Below are 18,430 nucleotides of genomic sequence, written 5' to 3' on the forward strand. Positions count from 1 at the left end.
TTCGTAGAATATGTGGGAGCCAATATGAGCATCCAGGTTCCGCTATTGGTTATTGACCGGAGACATGTCTCGGTCATGTCTACATAGTTCTCGAACCCGTAGGGTCCGCACGCTTAAAGTTTCGGTGATGATTGTATTATGAGTTTATGTGATTTGATGTACCGAAGGTAGTTCGGAGTCTCGGATGAGATCGGGGACATGACGAGGAGTCTCAAAATGGTCGAGACGTAAAGATCGATATATTGGACATCGGAAAGGTTCCGAGTGATTCGGGTATTTTCGGGGGTACCGGGGAGTTACGGGAATACGAGGAAGAAGTAATGGGCCTCATGGGCCAAGTGGTGGAAGAGAGGAGGCAGGGCGCGCGGCCCCCTAGCCCAAACCGAATTGGACTAGGGGGCCGGCCCCCTTTCCTCCTTTTCCTCCTTCTCCTTCCTTCTCCTTCTCCTCCTTCCTTTCCTCCTCCTAGTAGGAGTAGGAAAGGGGAGCCCTACTCCTACTAGGAGGAGGACTCCTCCTCCTGGCGCGCCCATAGAGGGCCGGCCGGCCTTCCCCCTTGCTCCTTTATATACAGAGGCAGGGGGGCACCTCTAGACACACAAGTTGATTAGTTGATCTCTCCCAGCCGTGTGCGGTGCCCCCCTCCACCATATTCCACCTCGGTCATATCGTAGCGGTGCTTAGGCGAAGCCCTGCGTCGGTAGCAACATCATCACCGTCACCATGCCATCGTGCTGACGGAACTCTCCCGTGAAGCTCTGCTGGATCGGAGTTCGTGGGACGTCATCGAGCTGAACGTGTGCTGAACTCGGAGGTGTCGTGCGTTCGGTACTTGGATCGGTCGGATCGTGAAGACGTACGACTACATCAACCGCGTTGTGCTAACGCTTCCACTTTCGGTCTACAAGGGTACGTGGACAACACTCTCCCCTCTCGTTGCTATGCATCACCATGATCTTGCGTGTGCATAGGATTTTTTTTGAAATTACTACGTTCCCCTACAGTTTTTAGGTGTCGTTTTGTGTCCGTTTAGAGTTTGTGTCCTGCTCAGGAAGGCGAGGCGGCGGCGGCTCCCCGAAGATGGAAAATGTTCTCCCCGCCCACCCCCATCCAGGCGGTGCATCTAGCCTTATCGGAGGGCGTGTGGAGGTGTGTCTCCGGCGAATCTCATGGGATCCGAGCGACGTTTGTCTTTGGTGGATCCACTTGGATCCGGTATTTGTTCATCTGTGTTTGTGTGTCTGCGGGTTAGGTCCTTTCGATCTACGCTTCTCTTAATCGGCGACGGTTGTTGTTGTGATGAGATGGTCCTATGGGGTCTTAGCACGATGACTTTCCGACTGTTTAATACAATAAGATTTGCTTGGCTCTGGCAAGGGAGGGCGATGACTAAGGCGCGCCTTCGGCTCGCTTACTCGTCGCTAGGTTGTCTACGAATCTAGATGTAATATGTACTTCTAGTGTCTTATGTACTACCTTGACAATTGATGAATAAATCAGAAGTTTCCCTAAAAAATACCGACCATATTTTTTCCTCAACGAGTGTATTAGTAGAAAATTAGAAAATGTGAATAAGTCAGCACTAAATCAAATTAAAACTTGTTATTGCATCAAAATTTAAAGCGTATAGTTATAGACCACTTCACACGGTTCAAATAGCCCACAAAACAAAAAAAACCCAACGCCAACAAATGGTGATTATTCTCGGCATCTATCTGAAAGCATCCAGACTAATAACATTCTGTAGAAACACTATATGTAAGACATAAATGGCATGTTTATTGTTGAAGCACGAACGAATTGAATCATCAGTTGCCAGTCATAAGTATAAATAAACTACGAGTCAGACAAAAAAAGCCTTTATATAGAGCATGTTTTATTTCAAGAGCATGCCAGGACGTAGCATGTATATAGAGCATGTCTGCTTGACAATTTTAATAGTCATGTCTGTTGGCGGCAACTTACCGCCCATCATTTTTGACCTGGCTACTTACTTAACATATCATTTGCCTCGAGAACTAACACCAATGCCACACTCCACACGCTCTGTCCACCACTACATATCAACAAACTGTCCATATAAATCTAGAGTCATTGGCCATGAGTCTGTGGGATATTAGAAAACCATAAAACCATAGCCAATCGATGGCTATTACTATGATAATGAAGTTGTTAGTGCATTCTTTTTTGGTACATGGGTTTGAAGCAATGCAGTTTCCACCAACAGGGGGGCTTGAAAGTTTTCCTCCGTGGGTGGATCGTCACACATCTTGGTGGACCAGTGCCACCACTCGTGTGACCATGAAATCGCAGTGGGCGGACTATAGAAACGCACTGCGCCATATCCTCTTTGTGGCCACCAAAGAGGAAAGGTAGTAGGTATCAACGGCGACAGACTCACCAGCAGGAGCGCCCACCCCGACACCCGTTGTTGCAGCCGCCACCCGCCGCTTGACCACCCTTGTGCCATAAAAGTCGATGCCATCGGCGATGGAAGGCTACACAACCAGAGGGACGACGGGGGGTGAGGGAGGATCAGTAGCAGGGGACCATGGGGACGATCCCATATGGAGGATGGGGTGGCGGGGAGAGACGACCTAGAGCCGTGTAGATGCAGGCTTGGTCTGGCCGCTGTGATCTTCTTCTGTGGTCCGATAGCATCTGTAGTTCGTAGCCGCCCGCATACGCTTAATTAATGATGGTGGTGGTCGGAGCTCGGCGAAGAAGGTAGTGGTGGCCGAAGCTTGAGCGGAGAGGGGCGACGACCAAGGTGAGAAATGGAAAGGGGAGGAAGACGACGACGTAGTCACGAAGTGTATGTGTCTTCCCGCCCCTCACCTAGTCAATGATGTGGCCCACTCAATGACGTTTTCGTGTGATTTGGGGCTGCGAGAAACATCCCACGACGAAACGAATGAGTGAACGGTTCGCTCCAGCCGAATCATCTAGCCGCCACACAGGGAGATTCATGCAGAACACCCAACAGCTCGCAGAGTGTTCGCCGGGAGTCATCAAACATCTGACGTTAGTCAGTTATCGTTTCCGTTATATGGAGCATGTTTTTTTTTTCCTCAAGAGCATGCTAGGACACATCACATACATAGAGGATACAACACGTCTGCATGGCAATATTAATAGCCATGTCGGCGGCAACTTACCACCCACCATTTTTACCATGTGAACTGGCTACTTGCCTACTGTACCATTTGCCTTTAGAACTAATAACACCCAATGCCGCACTCCATATGCTCCACCCACCGCTGCATAGTAACAAACCGTCCATAGAAAATCTAGAGTGTTGGCCACAGAGTACGGAGGGATTGAATACTAGAAAACCATAAAACCATGGCCAATCGGTGGCTATTACTATGATCATGAAGTAGTCAGTGCATTCTATTTTGGTGCATGGGTTTGAAGCGACGCAGCTTCCACCAACAAGGGGGACCTGAAAGTCTTCCTCCGTGGGTCGACGGTCGCACATCTCCCAACTGTCCCCAGAGTTTACCGACGACGCAATCCAAAGGCAAGAGAGAAGACCCAACGGCGCGGCCTCCATTAGCATTAGCAGCGAACTGAGCGACGCCGCCGATCAAGAACTGGGAGCAGGACAAGGAAAGGGAGAGATCTTTTCTCCGGCAACAGGAAAAGGCATAAAAAAGAAAAGAAAAGAAGGACGAAAAGGAAATCTTGGCTTCAAGCCGCCTCCTCCTCCTCTCTTCTTCGTCTTCCCCTTTCCCCCTCCTTCGGTCCTCCCTCCGCTGCTGCGTGCGTGCCGATCGAGCCTCGCGCACGCGGAGATAGAACACGTCATCGTCGTCATCCCCTTGTCTCTCTATCTCTCTCTTCACGCGCGGCGCGGGAGCAGGGAGGAGAGGCGACGAGCCGCGGGCGGGGGCGAGGGAGGGAGAAAAACCTGACCCTTTTTTCCTCCCGTCACGTATTAAAAATCCATTTCTTCTCCGTCTTCCCTTTTTCCGCTAATCCCGCTGTCCCTATCCCCTCCCGTCCCCTCGCCGCCGGCCCGGCGCGCCCAGATCGCGACCCCCTCCCCTCCGCCCTCGCCGATCGTCCCGCCCCCGCCGCGCGCTCCTCCGGGGGCTCGCCGTTGTCCGGCGTCGCCTCTCCCGGCACGTCTCGCCCACGTCGGGCGGTTGCTCCGCGCCTCGTCCACGTGCGAGGAGTCGCGGCTGCGGGGGCTTCGAGGGAGCGAGCCAGCGAGCGAGCTCCGGCGCCCATGGTCGACATCCACGAGTGCGCCGTGGTGCTCGTGCAGGAGCCCGACCATGCGGCGGCGGCGGCGGCCAACCCGGACCCGTCCTCGATCTCCGCCGGCGCCTGGCGGCCCTTCGAGGATGCCGCGGCCGCCGTCGTGGGCCGGATCCAGCCGTCTGTCTCCTCCGAGGACCGCCGCGCCGCCGTCGTGCACTACGTCCAGCGCCTCATCAGGTGCAGCGTCGGCTGCGAGGTAACCAGCTACTCCCTTCTTTTTCCGCATGCTCTGATTCTCTAACCCTTATGCTTGCCTTGCTCTATCGTTTGCTTACAAGCTCCGTGTTCCTTTGCGCATCAAGGACATGGGCACGGCGCTGTACCCTTGTTAGTTGTCTCTGACGTTCTCCAGATCATGCCTATGTGGCTGCCTTACGATGGTTTTATTACGAGGATTCCTCGCAGTTGTTAGGATTCATACTCTAGGTCATGGAAATATTGTCTGGATAACCTGCTAGGTGCAATTGGGCAGTGCTGCTGCTCATTTCATAGTTACTATGCTTCCCGTTCTGTTTGGCTCTACCATAATGCCCTAAGTGATTTTTTTATGCTATATCATGCTATCGCTAGTGATGCCGCCAAACTCCCCGACTTTCCCTTTTGCGTCAAGGACATGGGTGCCGCCAAACTCCTCGACTTTCCTTTGTGCGTCAAGACATGGGTGCCATACACTTGTAGTTATATGTGACGTAGTCTCCTGGTCATGTCTATGTAGATGTCTTGGGATGTTTTAGGAGGATTCCTCCCACTTGTTCTGATTCATCCTTTAGGGCATGGAAATGTTGTCTGGATAACCTGCTAGGTGCGATTGTGAAGTGCTGCTGCTCATTTCATAGTTACTATGCTTCCCGTTCTGTTTGGCTCTACCATAATGCCCTAAGTGATTTTTTTATGCTATATCATGCTATCGATAGTGATGCCGCCAAACTCCCCGACTTTCCCTTTTGCGTCAAGGACATGGGTGCCGCTAAACTCCTCGACTTTCCTTTGTGCGTCAAGACATGGGTGCCATACACTTGTAGTTATATGTGACGTAGTCTCCAGGTCATGTCTATGTAGATGTCTTGGGATGTTTTAGGAGGATTCCTCACACTTGTTCTGATTCATCCTTTAGGGCATGGAAATGTTGTCTGGATAACCTGCTAGGTGCAATTGTGAAGTGCTGCTGCTCATTTCATAGTTACTATGCTTCCCATTCTGTTTGGCTCTACCATAATGCCCTAAGTGATTTTTTTATGCTATATCATGCTATCACTAGTGATGCCGCCAAACTCCCCGACTTTCCTTTTTGCGTCAAGGACATGGGCGCCGCCAAACTCCCTGACTTTCCTTTGTGCGTCAAGGACATGGGTGCCATACCCTTGTAGTTATATGTGACGTAGTCTCCGGGTCATGTCTATGTAGATGTTTTGGGATGTTTTAGGAGGATTCCTCACACTTGTTCTGATTCATCCTTTAGGGCATGGAAATGTTGTCTGGATAACCTGCTAGGTGCAATTGTGAAGTGCTGCTGCTCATTTTATAGTTACTATGATTGAGTTTTTGTTTAACTCTACTGTAATGTGCTAATGGCTGAAATATGTTTTTTAACGCCAGCGCTGGTGATGCCACCAAACTGATGTATAAGTTGGTATATTAGAGATCCTGCTCTCATGGTGCTGGAGAGCTAGATTTATCATGCTTTAATTGGGCCCAAATGTTTTTATGCCATTAGTGGGCATGCATTCTAGTTTCTCACGTTGCATGGTTTAATGGTGGTCTATTTATGTGAGTGTGAATTGATGAATGACACGTGTCTGGGCACTGCATCGAACAACATCGACTTTGTTGACCTTGGGGTGGCCAGTTGGTTGTATACGTACGTAAATTAGTGACCGTTCTCATGATGTGGCTCTCACGGGTCTTTTGGTGCCCTTATTTTATATTTGCACGTGCAAGAAATTTCATGTCCTGACTTCATCGGTATATTTATGAATTTGAGTAAGGTGATATTTGCATATATGTTGCCTATTAGGTATATGTCGTTTTTGGATTATTGTTAATATGAAACACATGAGGTCTGGTGAGTGGTTGCCATAACTTGAGATGAATGGCACGTGTACGTTTATTTTGGTTTATAGTGAGAATCAGTAGATTGGAAGGGTTCCTTATTTGTGTCATGCATGCTCGAGTGCTTTTGCTAGATGATACATCACATGACAAACATGCAAGTAATATCGGCACTTCTGGCACGTGTTTGAGTCATCTCTGTGACACAGATGTTTGTGCTGTCTATACGCCTCACCATTAGCATCGACGACGAGGAGGTTGTGCAGTACAACTTTCTATACACCTTGAAGTTTGCACTTTCAGGGTCCTCTTTAGATGAATTGTTCTATACAGAAATGGAGTATCGGTTATTAAGTACAGATTTGTGCACTAAACAGCAAAACAAGTATACACATAAAAGTTCTTCAAGAGGTTCACAGTGAGTTGTTCTATGAAGAGTCCATTTATTATATTAGGTATCAACATGGTCTTAGATAGATAACCTGGAAATCTCAGATTTCATCGTGTACACAAATGGGAAAATAATTATTGCTTGAGATTTTGTTCCCCTGCCGAGACTGGTGCATCTTATTTTTAATAATTGGACAGAATGTGAAGTATACAATTAACCTCTTCTTTTCTGTGTGGAAAACATAGGTGTTTCCGTTTGGATCTGTTCCACTGAAAACATATCTTCCTGATGGAGATATCGACTTGACTGCATTTGGTTCCACAAGCTCTGATGAAAACCTAGCAAATGAGGTTCGCGCTGTTCTGGAATCAGAAGAACTGAGGAAAGATGCTGAGTTTGAAGTGAAGGATGTCCAGTATATCCATGCTGAGGTTTGCCGCTTTGACTGTGTTTTTTCAATATTACCAATTAGACCTAATTCACACGCTTCTAAGTTGCTGCTATGACTCCCGACATATGCTTGTTTTTTATTTGCTCTATACAATGTCAGGCAGTGTACATTTATATTTAATTTATCCAGCTATCTTTCAATGTCATCGAAACATTTCTGTCTTACCATACATGGTACTAGTGACAATAGAATAAATAATCCATCTTTGCATACAGTATCAATAACACATGTGAATATCCCAATGTTAGTGGCATACTGCCAATGATAAAATAAGTACTCCCTCCGTCTCAAAATTCTTGTCTTAGATTTGTCTAAATACGGATGTATCAAGTCTCGTTTTAGTATTAGATACATCCATATGTAGACAAATGATACATCCGTATCTAGACAAATCTAAGACAAGAATTTTGGGGCGGAGGGAGTAGTTGACTGCATTCAAGTGTACTGTCCAGTAGTTGACTGCATTTTTTCTTTGTTCTTCCTGTGCACATGGATATATCGATATCATAGATCATTTTGGAAGGTCACCTTTTGTATTGAACTGCTAGGGATTGTGCAGTGGTGGACATGCTGTCGCATAACAATTCTGTATTTATCGTCCAAATGTTTCAAATGACAAGTCTTTCCGATGGCAGGTGAAGCTGGTCAAATGCCTTGTGCAAAATATTGTTGTAGACATTTCATTCAATCAGATTGGTGGACTCTGTACGCTTTGTTTTCTTGAGCAGGTAACATCTCAAAAGCTGAAACATGTTGTCGATTGTGTTTTTTCCTTTAATGCACAGATCTATCTTCTATCTTATATTTGATGCAATAAAAATAATCTTTCTCTTTCTTATGTGGCACTCCCTCTGTAAAGAAATACAAGAGCGTTAGTGATCTAAACGCTCTTATATTAAACGCTCTTATATTTCTTTACAGAGGGAGTAGGACTTAGGGTGAAAGGTTTTCTTAAGTCAGCCTGCTCATTGGCATGCATGTTTATAACCATTATGTTTTACAGGTTGATGAAAGATTTGGAAAAAAACACCTTTTCAAGAAAAGCATAATGCTGATAAAAGCCTGGTGTTATTATGAAAGCCGCATTCTCGGTGCCCACCATGGTTTAATTTCTACCTACGCCTTGGAGATATTGGTGCTATATATTTTCCATCTTTTCCACAAGTCTTTGGATGGTCCATTAGCTGTAAGTTCTGACTTAAATTTGTATTCCACATTTGTAAAATTGCTGCTGACCTAGGTTACACAAATTCCAACCCCATGGGTGACATAACTGTTTCCTCTGCTGCAGGTCCTCTATAGATTTCTGGACTATTATAGCAAATTTGACTGGGATAACAAGGGTATAAGCTTGTATGGTCCTGTACCATTGTCTTCCTTACCTGAGCTAGTTTGTAAGTGAATGCAGTCTGATCTGTTCGTTTGGTTGAAATTTTGTTGTCATAATTGGTCATCACATAGTTTTTCTTGCGCAGCCGAAGCACCAGACACTCATGATGTTGATTTCCTTAAGCGGGAGGAGTTTCTCAAAGAATGTGCACAAAGGTTTACTGTCCCCCCTAGGAACTTTGAGAGAAATACTCGACTGTTCTCAAGAAAATTTCTCAACATAGTGGATCCACTGAAGCAGAACAACAATCTTGGGCGTAGTGTCAGCAAAGGTTTCTTCTCTGCTTCATCATGAAATTTGTTTGTACAGAGGAAAAGTGCGCTTGAAATTGTGCCATGCAACTTTAGTCAACTTAGAATGACTTGATGCTTAAACTTGATAGTTCTCAACTTACATTATTTGTGAATTCATTTTGGTCTCGTGAGTTGCCTCTCAGGGGAAGAATGTGGGTTGACTTCTTTTTTGTCAAATTTGAATACTTGCATTGCATGTAGCTGAGGTCAGCTTTTGGGCATAATCATCTCACCATCAGCTCACATAATCAGCTCACATAATGGGTGGTTGCATCTGGCTTCCCACATTTCGTAGCTTTACTGTTGATGTTTGCTTGTCTAAATTTGGGTTTTTGTATCTACTTCCTCTAAACTTGATTGTTTTAAATTTTACCACTAACTGCAACTAGTGTTATTTGGTCTGTCTTGCTTTTGCTACATTCTTGCTGCTGCTTGTCCATGCTTTGTTTCTCAGCGGGCCAAGATATTTATTTCAGTTCAGCACAGAAGCAAACTTTCAGCTACTTAACCAAGCAGTACCACTGTGCTCACTTGCACTGCATAATAAGCTAGAACTTGGATACTGATGGCATTGATTTATTTTATGTTGCATGGATAGTTGTGGTTTGAACCCAACCCACAAGCATTATGGTATGCTGCACAGTTACTTTTGTGCATTAAGCTGTTGCTTTGCTGTTTATTGTCCAAGATGCTTATAGCAGATTTTTTTAATTTGCTGGCCTAATATCACTCTGATGCGCAGGTAACTTCTATCGGATACGCAGTGCATTTGATCTTGGTGCCCGGAAGCTTGGGAAGATCCTTCAAGTGCCTATCAATTCTGCTGTGCCTGAAGTGAATCAGTTTTTTAGGAACACATTGAAGCGAAATCACACTATGGTAAGGCCAGATGTGCAGGACATTGCACTGGACTTCAATATTGAAAGAGACAACAAAGGTTTAGACCGTAATTCTTTTGGTGATCTATCTGATCAGTTCAACAGCATCAGTATTTCAGATGTCAATAACCATGGGTCTCTGAAGGAAAAAGAACAAAATCCTATGGTTGAGCATGAGGAAATGAAGTCTGTTTCAAATCCTGTAACAAGTTCTATTAGTACGAGGAATAACAGTGACTTCTGTGAGACTGCACCATCAACTAGTGAAACCTTGTCACCTGGGAAAGCTCTCTATGCACCACATCTCTTGTATGAGCCAGGAAATGGGAAGGTTGGTGCCAATCATGATATAAACTTGGCACACCATGGGATGACATCGAAAGGGTACCCAGGAACTAAGTATCGCAATGAGAATTCACATCCAGTGGATAACTGCTTACCACCAGCTAAGAACTCAGATAGCAATGGGGCACATATTAAAGAGGCAGGTGGTGATGGAGGTGCAATCAATGACATTTTATCAGATCTTGCTGGAGATCACGGAACAAATTTGTATAATCTTTCCTATGCACAAGGGTGCCAACAAGATTACCCAGTAAACCATGATTACCCGGTTAATCAAGTTTACTATCAAATGCCTGCTCCACCACCTGCACAATATCAGAACAATCGCTCACCAAATGGCCATAGCAGAAAAAATGGTTATGGCTATGCTGGTACAAGTGGAATATCCCCTGGTTCTTATCCATCTGGCTATTTCGTTGTAAGACCATTTTATCAACCGGATGATACTATGCGAGCTCGTGGAACAGGCACCTACTTTCCTGACCCAGTATGTTCCCTTTTTGTACATTATTATGCTTATATACAACTTGAAGTCACATTGAAATTCACTACATCTGGCATTTCCCTACATATTCATTTCATTTCACGTTTATGCATATGTAGATGCTGAGATGAACCACTACTACTTTTCCTGTGTACTTGAATAATTTCCTTATTGGAGTTACTGTACCTTCTGTACATGAGGCTGAAAAATAACCCTACTACTTTTATGTTTCTGTTGCAGAATTAGGTTACTTTTGCAAGGTTAATGCGCATTTGTGTTGTTTCGGCTTGTCTGTCTTGTGTTTTCCCTGAGTTTGTCTGTCTTTTTGGATATTGCAGACTTTGTGCAAGGACAGGCCACCTGCTGGACGAGGGGAAAGAGGAAGACATAGTTTCCATCCAAATCACTATCACAGGGCTCACCGCTATCCCAGAATGGATATGCCTTCAGATATGGTGCTGTCGGAGGAATGGAGGCAAGTGCCAGTGCCACCATTGCAGATTTACATTCCTGGTGCAAGTGATCATGGAATTCCCTCCCCGTTGAATATACCATTATCATCTCCATCCCCCCGGGCTCCAAGGGATGGTATTCATCGCAATGGTTTTATTCACCCACAAGACAATAAACTTGAATTTGGGACTTTGGGGGCATTGCCTTTGGAAGTTAAGGGTACTTCTCAAGACCATCCTAGCAAATCTAGTTCTGCCGCCAACAGTCAATCTTCTGCACCTGTAAGCCCTGTGTCTTCAGCATTAAATCCTGGAAAGGGTTCTAATCGGATGAGGTACGTATGATGCATTACTTTAGTCGTCAAAAGTATTAACACCGTCTCTTTCATGGGAGGGCCACCTAGCTGGTAGCTTTATCTTTAGATGTTACAGCTGGATTATTATCTATTGACACGCACTTCCTTTAATATATTTTTAGTGTTAGGTCAGAGCTTCTGCAAAATATATTAGTATGGTCATTATCCAGATCACCGTATTATGGTCTGCCCTTGCTCTCCCACATTACTAAAAACCAGTGCCCGCTATTTTCCGTACTTCACTAAAAGGACCGTCCACGTTAATCTTCATCGCTTCTGTTTTATGTGTTAATGTCTTTCCTTTGGGATACTCCTAATTAGCATGGCCGAACCCGTCCACTCTTATGTTACATTAATCTTCATCGCTCCTGTCTGTTATGTCTTTCCTTTGGGATAATGTTGATTATTGATCATCCCAGTAGTATGGTTAAAGACTGGGCAGTTTAACATGTGCCATCCCCTGTAGGCTTCTGATTGGTATATGGCATTCATGCATTTCTCTTGTCTTGTTTGTTGCCGCATTCACCTTTAACTTGTATGCTTTCAGCATTGAATCATTCACAATTGGTAATCGCGTATGTACAATTTGCAGGAATGGTGGGCCATATCATCTTAAGGACAACGGAGATTTCCCGCCACTCTCCAGCTGACGCAAGACATAGTTGACCATCATGTACCAAAGACATGTCAAGCCAAGAGAAAGATGCCGCTACATCGTGCACACCCGGTGCGGCAATAGCAGAGGGTTAATCTACAAAATAATTCACCATCATGTACATCCTGACTTTAACTTGTCGTTCCCAAGTCGTCGTCAGATTTTCACCATGCCGCCGGAACGCAGCCTGCGCTGCTGTGACTGGAATCTCATGGTGTCCCCCCATTTCCCTCAAAAAAGAAAAGAAGAGGAAAAGAAAGAATAAGCACAGCTTAATCTCTGTCTGTGCCATGTAGATACTTTGTTGGGGGGAAGAAAAAGAGCTAGCCTAGCTTGTGTTGTTTTGTGGTGATAGTGTAATCTGTCTGGTTCTCGGAGAGGCCTTTGTGTTGGAAGGCCCCTTGCCCGAAGTAACAGTAGATGCTTGATGAAATTGGTAGGTACAGAGTTAAAACTGTATGTGATGTTAGATTTACAGTTGGTCGGAAAATTAACCAGAGATAGTCATAGTTGTGCTTCATCACCGTTGCGACCAATGTCTACCCTTGTTCTTGTGCTTGTGTTCTACTACCATATCGTTCGTACTGTAGATTTTAGACGAAGCAGGGGAGAAAATCATGATGCAGAAGAAAAATCATGATGCTGGTTCTCGAGAGTGGAGCTTGAGAGGTTGGGCGCTCATCGCAGCGTCTTGTTCCTGGCGGTCCAGTCCATGGTTATCACAGCAGGAGGATGGAGGCTGTGAGCGAGTCCAGTACGGTCTACCCAAGTCAAAGTCCGGTAGTCCACGATGCATGCGTCTGCTACACTAGTGTGCTCTCACCGTCACACAATCTTATTCAGACTAAGCTTTGGTAGGCCCCTGGAATTCATATATGATCTGCAAATGCGCTGGTGCACCAGGCGCCAGCTCCAGGAGACCAAGCGTATATGCATATTACTCCCTTCGTCTGGAGTCACTTATTCTGGGGGCGGAGGCAGTACTACGTACTGACCAACCAGTCAAATTGATAGTGGTGGAAAAAGAAGCGACAGCTGAAAGACCAGACCGAAGTCATTGTGGAATGCATCAACGCGTCTTGCAAAGAGTCATGCATAAATAACAGCAGCAGTAGCATAGCATTCGATGTTACATTTGATTTAGGCATCTGAACATAACTTCACAGAGAAAGCCAGCTCTTGTGTGTGTGTGTGAGAGAGAGAGAGCCAGCTCTTGTGTTCAAGAGAGAGAGAGAGAGCCAGCTCTTTTATAGCTGTTTCTGAGAGCTCTAGTATGCATCATTTAGAGCATCTCCAGCCGCGTCCCCAACAGGCCCGCCCAAACTATTTTTTTCGGCGCCGGCGCCAAAAAAACGCCTCAGTCGCGTCCTCAGAACGCCGAAAATCGCCGGTTCGGCCCTTTTTTCCGCCCGGCGGTCACAGGCCGAACCCGACGCACTGGGGGGCAATTGGGGGCTCCGGCGCAAGGGAAAAGCACGGCTGGCCCACACCATCAGGGGAAAAGTCAAGGTTTTCTTCCCCAACTCGCCTCCCACCCCCGCGCCCTCGGCCGCCACTAGCTATATCCCGGCGCCGCCCGCCGCCCTTCACCGCTAGATAGCCATTCTCCGCCGGAAAAATAGCAGAGCTTCGCCACGACAGCCCCTCCAACAGCAGCTGTGCGTTTCCGGCCGCCGTTTCCGGCCACGGAGGTGCAGTTTAGCGGCGGGTACACGCCCACCGGGCGCAAGGTGTTCGGCGATTTGCCTGCCTCGGCGATGGACTCGGATGACGAGGAAGCGCTCACCGCGCTGCTGGAGGAGAAAGCCGAGGCCGACGTCCAGGAAGAAGAGCATCTCATGGTGCTCGCCGCCCTCGCCCAGCTGCCGGCGAGCAATGAAAAGCCGCGGCGAGGTGGCTCGGCGCCGGGGCGGGTGAAAGCAAAGAACCGGCATTGTCTCGAAGGCTACTGCATGCTCTACTCCGACTACTTCGCCGATGCTCCACTTCACGGCGAGAAAACATTTCGGCGCCGTTATCGGATCAGCCGAAAGCTCTTCCTCAGGATTATGAATTCCATCCGGGAGTTCAACAACTACTTCAAGTGCAAGATGGATTGCACCGGCGCCCTTGGATTCACCTCCATCCAGAAGTGCACGACAGCGATGAGGATGCTTGCATACGGAGCTTCCGGCAATTCACTCGACGATTATGGGCGCATGGCCGAGTCCACCAGCATAGAGTGTTTCTATAAGTTCTGTCGGACAGTGGTGGCAGTGTTTGGACTGCAATACTTGAGAACACCCAATGCAGAAGACACTGCTCGGATCCTAGCACAGAATGCAGCAAGAGGATTTCCTGGGATGCTTGGAAGCATCGACTGCATGCATTGAAAATGGAAGAATTGCCCATTTGCTTGGCAGGGGATGTACAAAGGCGCCAAAGGCGGTTGCAATGTGGTACTTGAGGCGGTGGCCACACAGGACCTTTGGATTTGGCACTCCTTCTTTGGTATGCCAGGAACTCACAATGACATCAACGTGTTGCAGTGCTCTCCTGTCTTTGCTAAGCTTGTTGAAGGTCATTCTCCTCCGGTGATCTTTGAGATCAATGGGCGGCACTACAACAAGGGGTACTATCTAGCTGATGGCATCTATCCGAGATGGTCGACATTTGTGAAGACGATCTCAAACCCTGTGCCAGGAGGCAAGAACGCCTGGTTTGCGAAGATTCAGGAGGTTTGCAGGAAGGATGTCGAGCGGGCATTTGGTGTGCTCCAATCTCGATTTGCTGTTGTCCGGTACCCCGCTCAGACCTGGTCCAAAGATCAAATGTGGGAGATTATGACTTGCTGTGTCATCTTGCACAACATGATCATCGAGAGCGAGCAATAAGACCCAGTGTTTGACACTAAACCATACTACAGGCAGGGTCCTCTAGCCGAAGTTGATCACCAGCTACCGGCAACCTGGACTGCCTATCTCAGTATGCGTCAGGAGATCCGAGACCCACAGGTGCATCATCAATTGCAGAAAGATCTGATTGAGCACCTATGAAGGCTCAAGGGGGACGACGGGCGCGACGTGTGATGAAATATGAGTTTTTATTTGTTGAACTATATAATTTGTATTGAACTTTTTGTTGTTGTACTATTTTGTTGAAGTATTTGATTTTTCTGTGATGAAATATGTGATAAGAAAAAAATGTGTTGATAATTGAACGCCGAGATACGGCGAACCACGCCGAATATGGGCCTATTCTCGCCCATATGGGCCTTTTATTCGCCGAAATGGGGCTGAAAAGTGAGCCAATTTCAACGCCTGGGGGCGACGGCTGGACGCAAAACCGCCCCCAACGCCGATTGTATCGCCGGCTCGCCCCCAGGGGACGATTTTTATGCGTCCTGGGGGTCCAACAGCTGGAGATGCTCTTACTGATCTTCCCCGAGAGCCAGACAGACGCACACCCACCAGAACCGAACCGAACGGTTCGGTTAAACCGAATGCCCAGTCCTCCTGCACAGGTCGCACACCCCTCTGCCTGGGAATGGCAAGATTAACGCATGGTGTTACCAGAACATGCACACCTATACAGGATGGAACAATGGCGGTGTTTCTTTTGTCACATCCCGACGTGCCAAAAGTTGTTGTGGCCCACCACCTATCACCATACACCGTCCGCTCAAGTCGGGAAAATATCTAGTGCTACCAACCTTTAGGTGCTACCGTGATATAAGCTTCTGGGCCGTCGGATTTTCATATCAGATGGCTCTCAACAACTCTACAACAGTTGCAAAAAAGCCTACGAGGAGTCTAAAAATTGTGTATAGGTCCAGCAGATCCAACAGCTCCCGGATGCCGTCCGATCTAAGAATCCGACGGCCCAGATGCCCGTATCACGGTAGCATCTAAGTCTTGATAGCACCAGATACTCTCGTCACCCTTTTTACTAGTCAGATGGCATTCATCATCGCTCGCATTTACCTTCTGTGCCAGCTCGTTCGCATGTGAATAAATTACTCAAAACCACCACATTTGTGACAAGGATACTTCAAAACTATTGCTTTTTGTCAAAAATCACAAAAAACCATCACTTCTGCGTAAAGTGAATAACAAAATGCACTAATTCCAAACTGAGCAGTGTCTAACAACAAAATTGACAGGTGGGACCTATCTATCAGGCTAATCTGGCGAAGACTAATCCTAATCAATGTGTTGACCTGCTGAGTTGAGTTGGACAGAGTCCCATATGTCAGCCACACATTTTATTTTCCCCTCTTAATTTTCTTCCTCTCCACATGGACAGGAACGCCACTGCACTGCACGCCGCCCTTGTTGGTCGATGGTCACGCCAAGCTCTGGCCGCCCCCGTGCTTGCAGCGCCCGCCGGGAGGCCCTGGCTGCGCACGTCGTCGTGGAACGCCATGTGCAGGCCCGTGCTCGCGGCGCCCGCCGGGATGGCCTGGTCGCGCCCGCGCTCATGGTGGTTCCCTGTGGTGGAGCGCCCTCGCCGCACCTGTGCTGGAGGCGGTGTGCTAGGGCCTCGTCGCGCCGCACGCGCACAAGAAAAATTGGGGCCCGTCACCGACGACTACCCCAGCACTACCAATGATTTTGACTCCGGCGGCGCGGGGAACGACCAGATCCAGAGCGTAGGGAGGCGGGGAAGGTCTAGGGCAAGGCAGGAGCCTGCCGCCCGAGCCGCCCGCAACACGGTGGTACGCGAAGGAATCAATCTGCCCCGGCCAGCAGCAGGTCAACGTCGTCGCTCCCGTTTCGGTCGATCCGCCTGCTCCCGCATCCATTTGCTACCTGCTCACGCCGCTTGCTTCTACTTCTCGCTCAGGATGGGGGGAGTGTGATCCAGTGCTTGCGCCGGCGAGGCAGAGGCCTCAGGCTCAACCACAACCGGCAATGGCGACGGTGGCCTCTGCCTCGGCCCGAGTAGGACGGGTCGCGACCACAGGCTCAACCGTGGCCAGCAACGGCGACGGTGGCCTCTGCCTCGGCCGAGGGTAGGACGGGCGGCGGCCACAGGGTTGATCACAGCCGGCAATGGGTCTGTCCCACCGGAGTGGGCCGGCGACAAGAAGAGAAATACGTAGGAAGGAAGGAGAGGAGAGAGGAGATAAGAGGTGTGGCTTACAGGTGGGCCCCTGTCCACCTTAGCAAGTCAAACATCAACTAGGACTAGTCTTTGCCACATCAGCACAGACATATAGGTCCCACCTAGTAGTTTTGTTGTTAGTCACGACTCAAGTCATTTAGTATGATTTGTTACTCACTTGACGCAAAAGTGATGGTCATTTATGATTTTTGACAAAAATGATGGTTTTGAGATCCCTTAGCCACAAATGTGATGATTTTGATCCATTTACTCTTCACATGTCCAGCTGCGCGCGATGAAACAATTGTGCCTAGCTTGTACGCCTAGAACCCTCCACTGCCTATTACTAGCAAACGAGCATGCGGGATAGAGAACTCATCTCGAGGGATTGTTTAACGGACAGAAGAATGTCCACATAAGTTCGCGTCCTTGGCCAGGTGCACTAGAAACTTAGACACCATTTCTTCCCTGTCCCCGGCGATCATTCCTATTAGACGTGATATATTCCCAATTTTCTGTGATGTAGACTTCGATTACCATTCAACTTTTGACAAGACCAAGCACCATACAATTTTCCTATCCTCAGTACAAGGGTTCTCGAGATTCAACAGATTCTTTCCGTTGGTACCACTTCAATTCTTAAAAGAGAAGAGAAAATACGGCAATGGAAGTGTGCAGGAAGCGGACCAAAGACACGGTTTCCTCGTGCGATGTAGTATATGCACGCACGTATGGTCGAAAAAAATAAGGGTTCAGACGCGCTTTTGATTTGTTTCATATATGGAGCTGAGTCATATCCTGATCGCTTCTCACGAGATGCACTTCACCGGCCATCACCAAACAAAATTAGGAGAATAAAACGAACAGACAAGCCGGCACTCCCCACTCCCTACGCGAATGACTGGATGGTGTCGAACTGGATACACAACGAGGCGCTGTCGCCAAATTTGTTTTTAAGAAGGATCCACAACGAGGCGGCAAAGACGAATATAATTTACCCAATGTGTACGGTGGGGAAAAAGAATACCCCGGCCACTGTCACATGAAATGAAGGGAGCAGCATTGCGATAAGCTCTACTGACCAAGGCTCCAATGATCATGGCGAACCGAGATCCTTCCCCTATCTTGTAGACAGCGTGTCGCTTTCCCTTTGTTTTCGTGATTTGTTTCCCCCCTTTACCTGCATAACCCAGCTTGAGGCACTACCTTAGTGAGTTGTCGTTTTCGCTCATGGTCTCATTTTTATTTTGCATAGAAAAACGGAGAGAATAAATTTATTTAATTTTTTATGTGGTTTGTTTTGATTCATATACATGGATTTTAACGGAGGCT

General features: G+C 47.4%; 2 protein-coding genes across 2 annotated transcripts; both read left to right on the forward strand.

Annotated features, from left to right (window-relative positions):
- The first annotated feature begins 3,608 nt into the window (after window positions 1–3,608).
- On the forward strand, window positions 3,609–12,533 carry LOC125551090. Its single transcript, XM_048714242.1, has 9 exons — window positions 3,609–4,465; window positions 6,955–7,140; window positions 7,796–7,888; window positions 8,164–8,346; window positions 8,452–8,554; window positions 8,636–8,821; window positions 9,586–10,553; window positions 10,889–11,337; window positions 11,951–12,533. The coding sequence occupies exons 1-9, from the start codon at window positions 4,235–4,237 to the stop codon at window positions 12,006–12,008; spliced, it is 2,457 nt and encodes an 818-aa protein (XP_048570199.1). The 5' UTR covers window positions 3,609–4,234; the 3' UTR covers window positions 12,009–12,533.
- A 3,510-nt stretch (window positions 12,534–16,043) lies between these two features.
- On the forward strand, window positions 16,044–17,375 carry LOC125551091. Its single transcript, XM_048714243.1, has 2 exons — window positions 16,044–16,746; window positions 16,838–17,375. The coding sequence occupies exons 1-2, from the start codon at window positions 16,290–16,292 to the stop codon at window positions 17,008–17,010; spliced, it is 630 nt and encodes a 209-aa protein (XP_048570200.1). The 5' UTR covers window positions 16,044–16,289; the 3' UTR covers window positions 17,011–17,375.
- Window positions 17,376–18,430: the final 1,055 nt, after the last annotated feature.

Source organism: Triticum urartu, chromosome 4, assembly GCF_003073215.2.
Source record: "Triticum urartu cultivar G1812 chromosome 4, Tu2.1, whole genome shotgun sequence".
NCBI classification, from domain to species: Eukaryota; Viridiplantae; Streptophyta; class Magnoliopsida; order Poales; family Poaceae; genus Triticum; species Triticum urartu.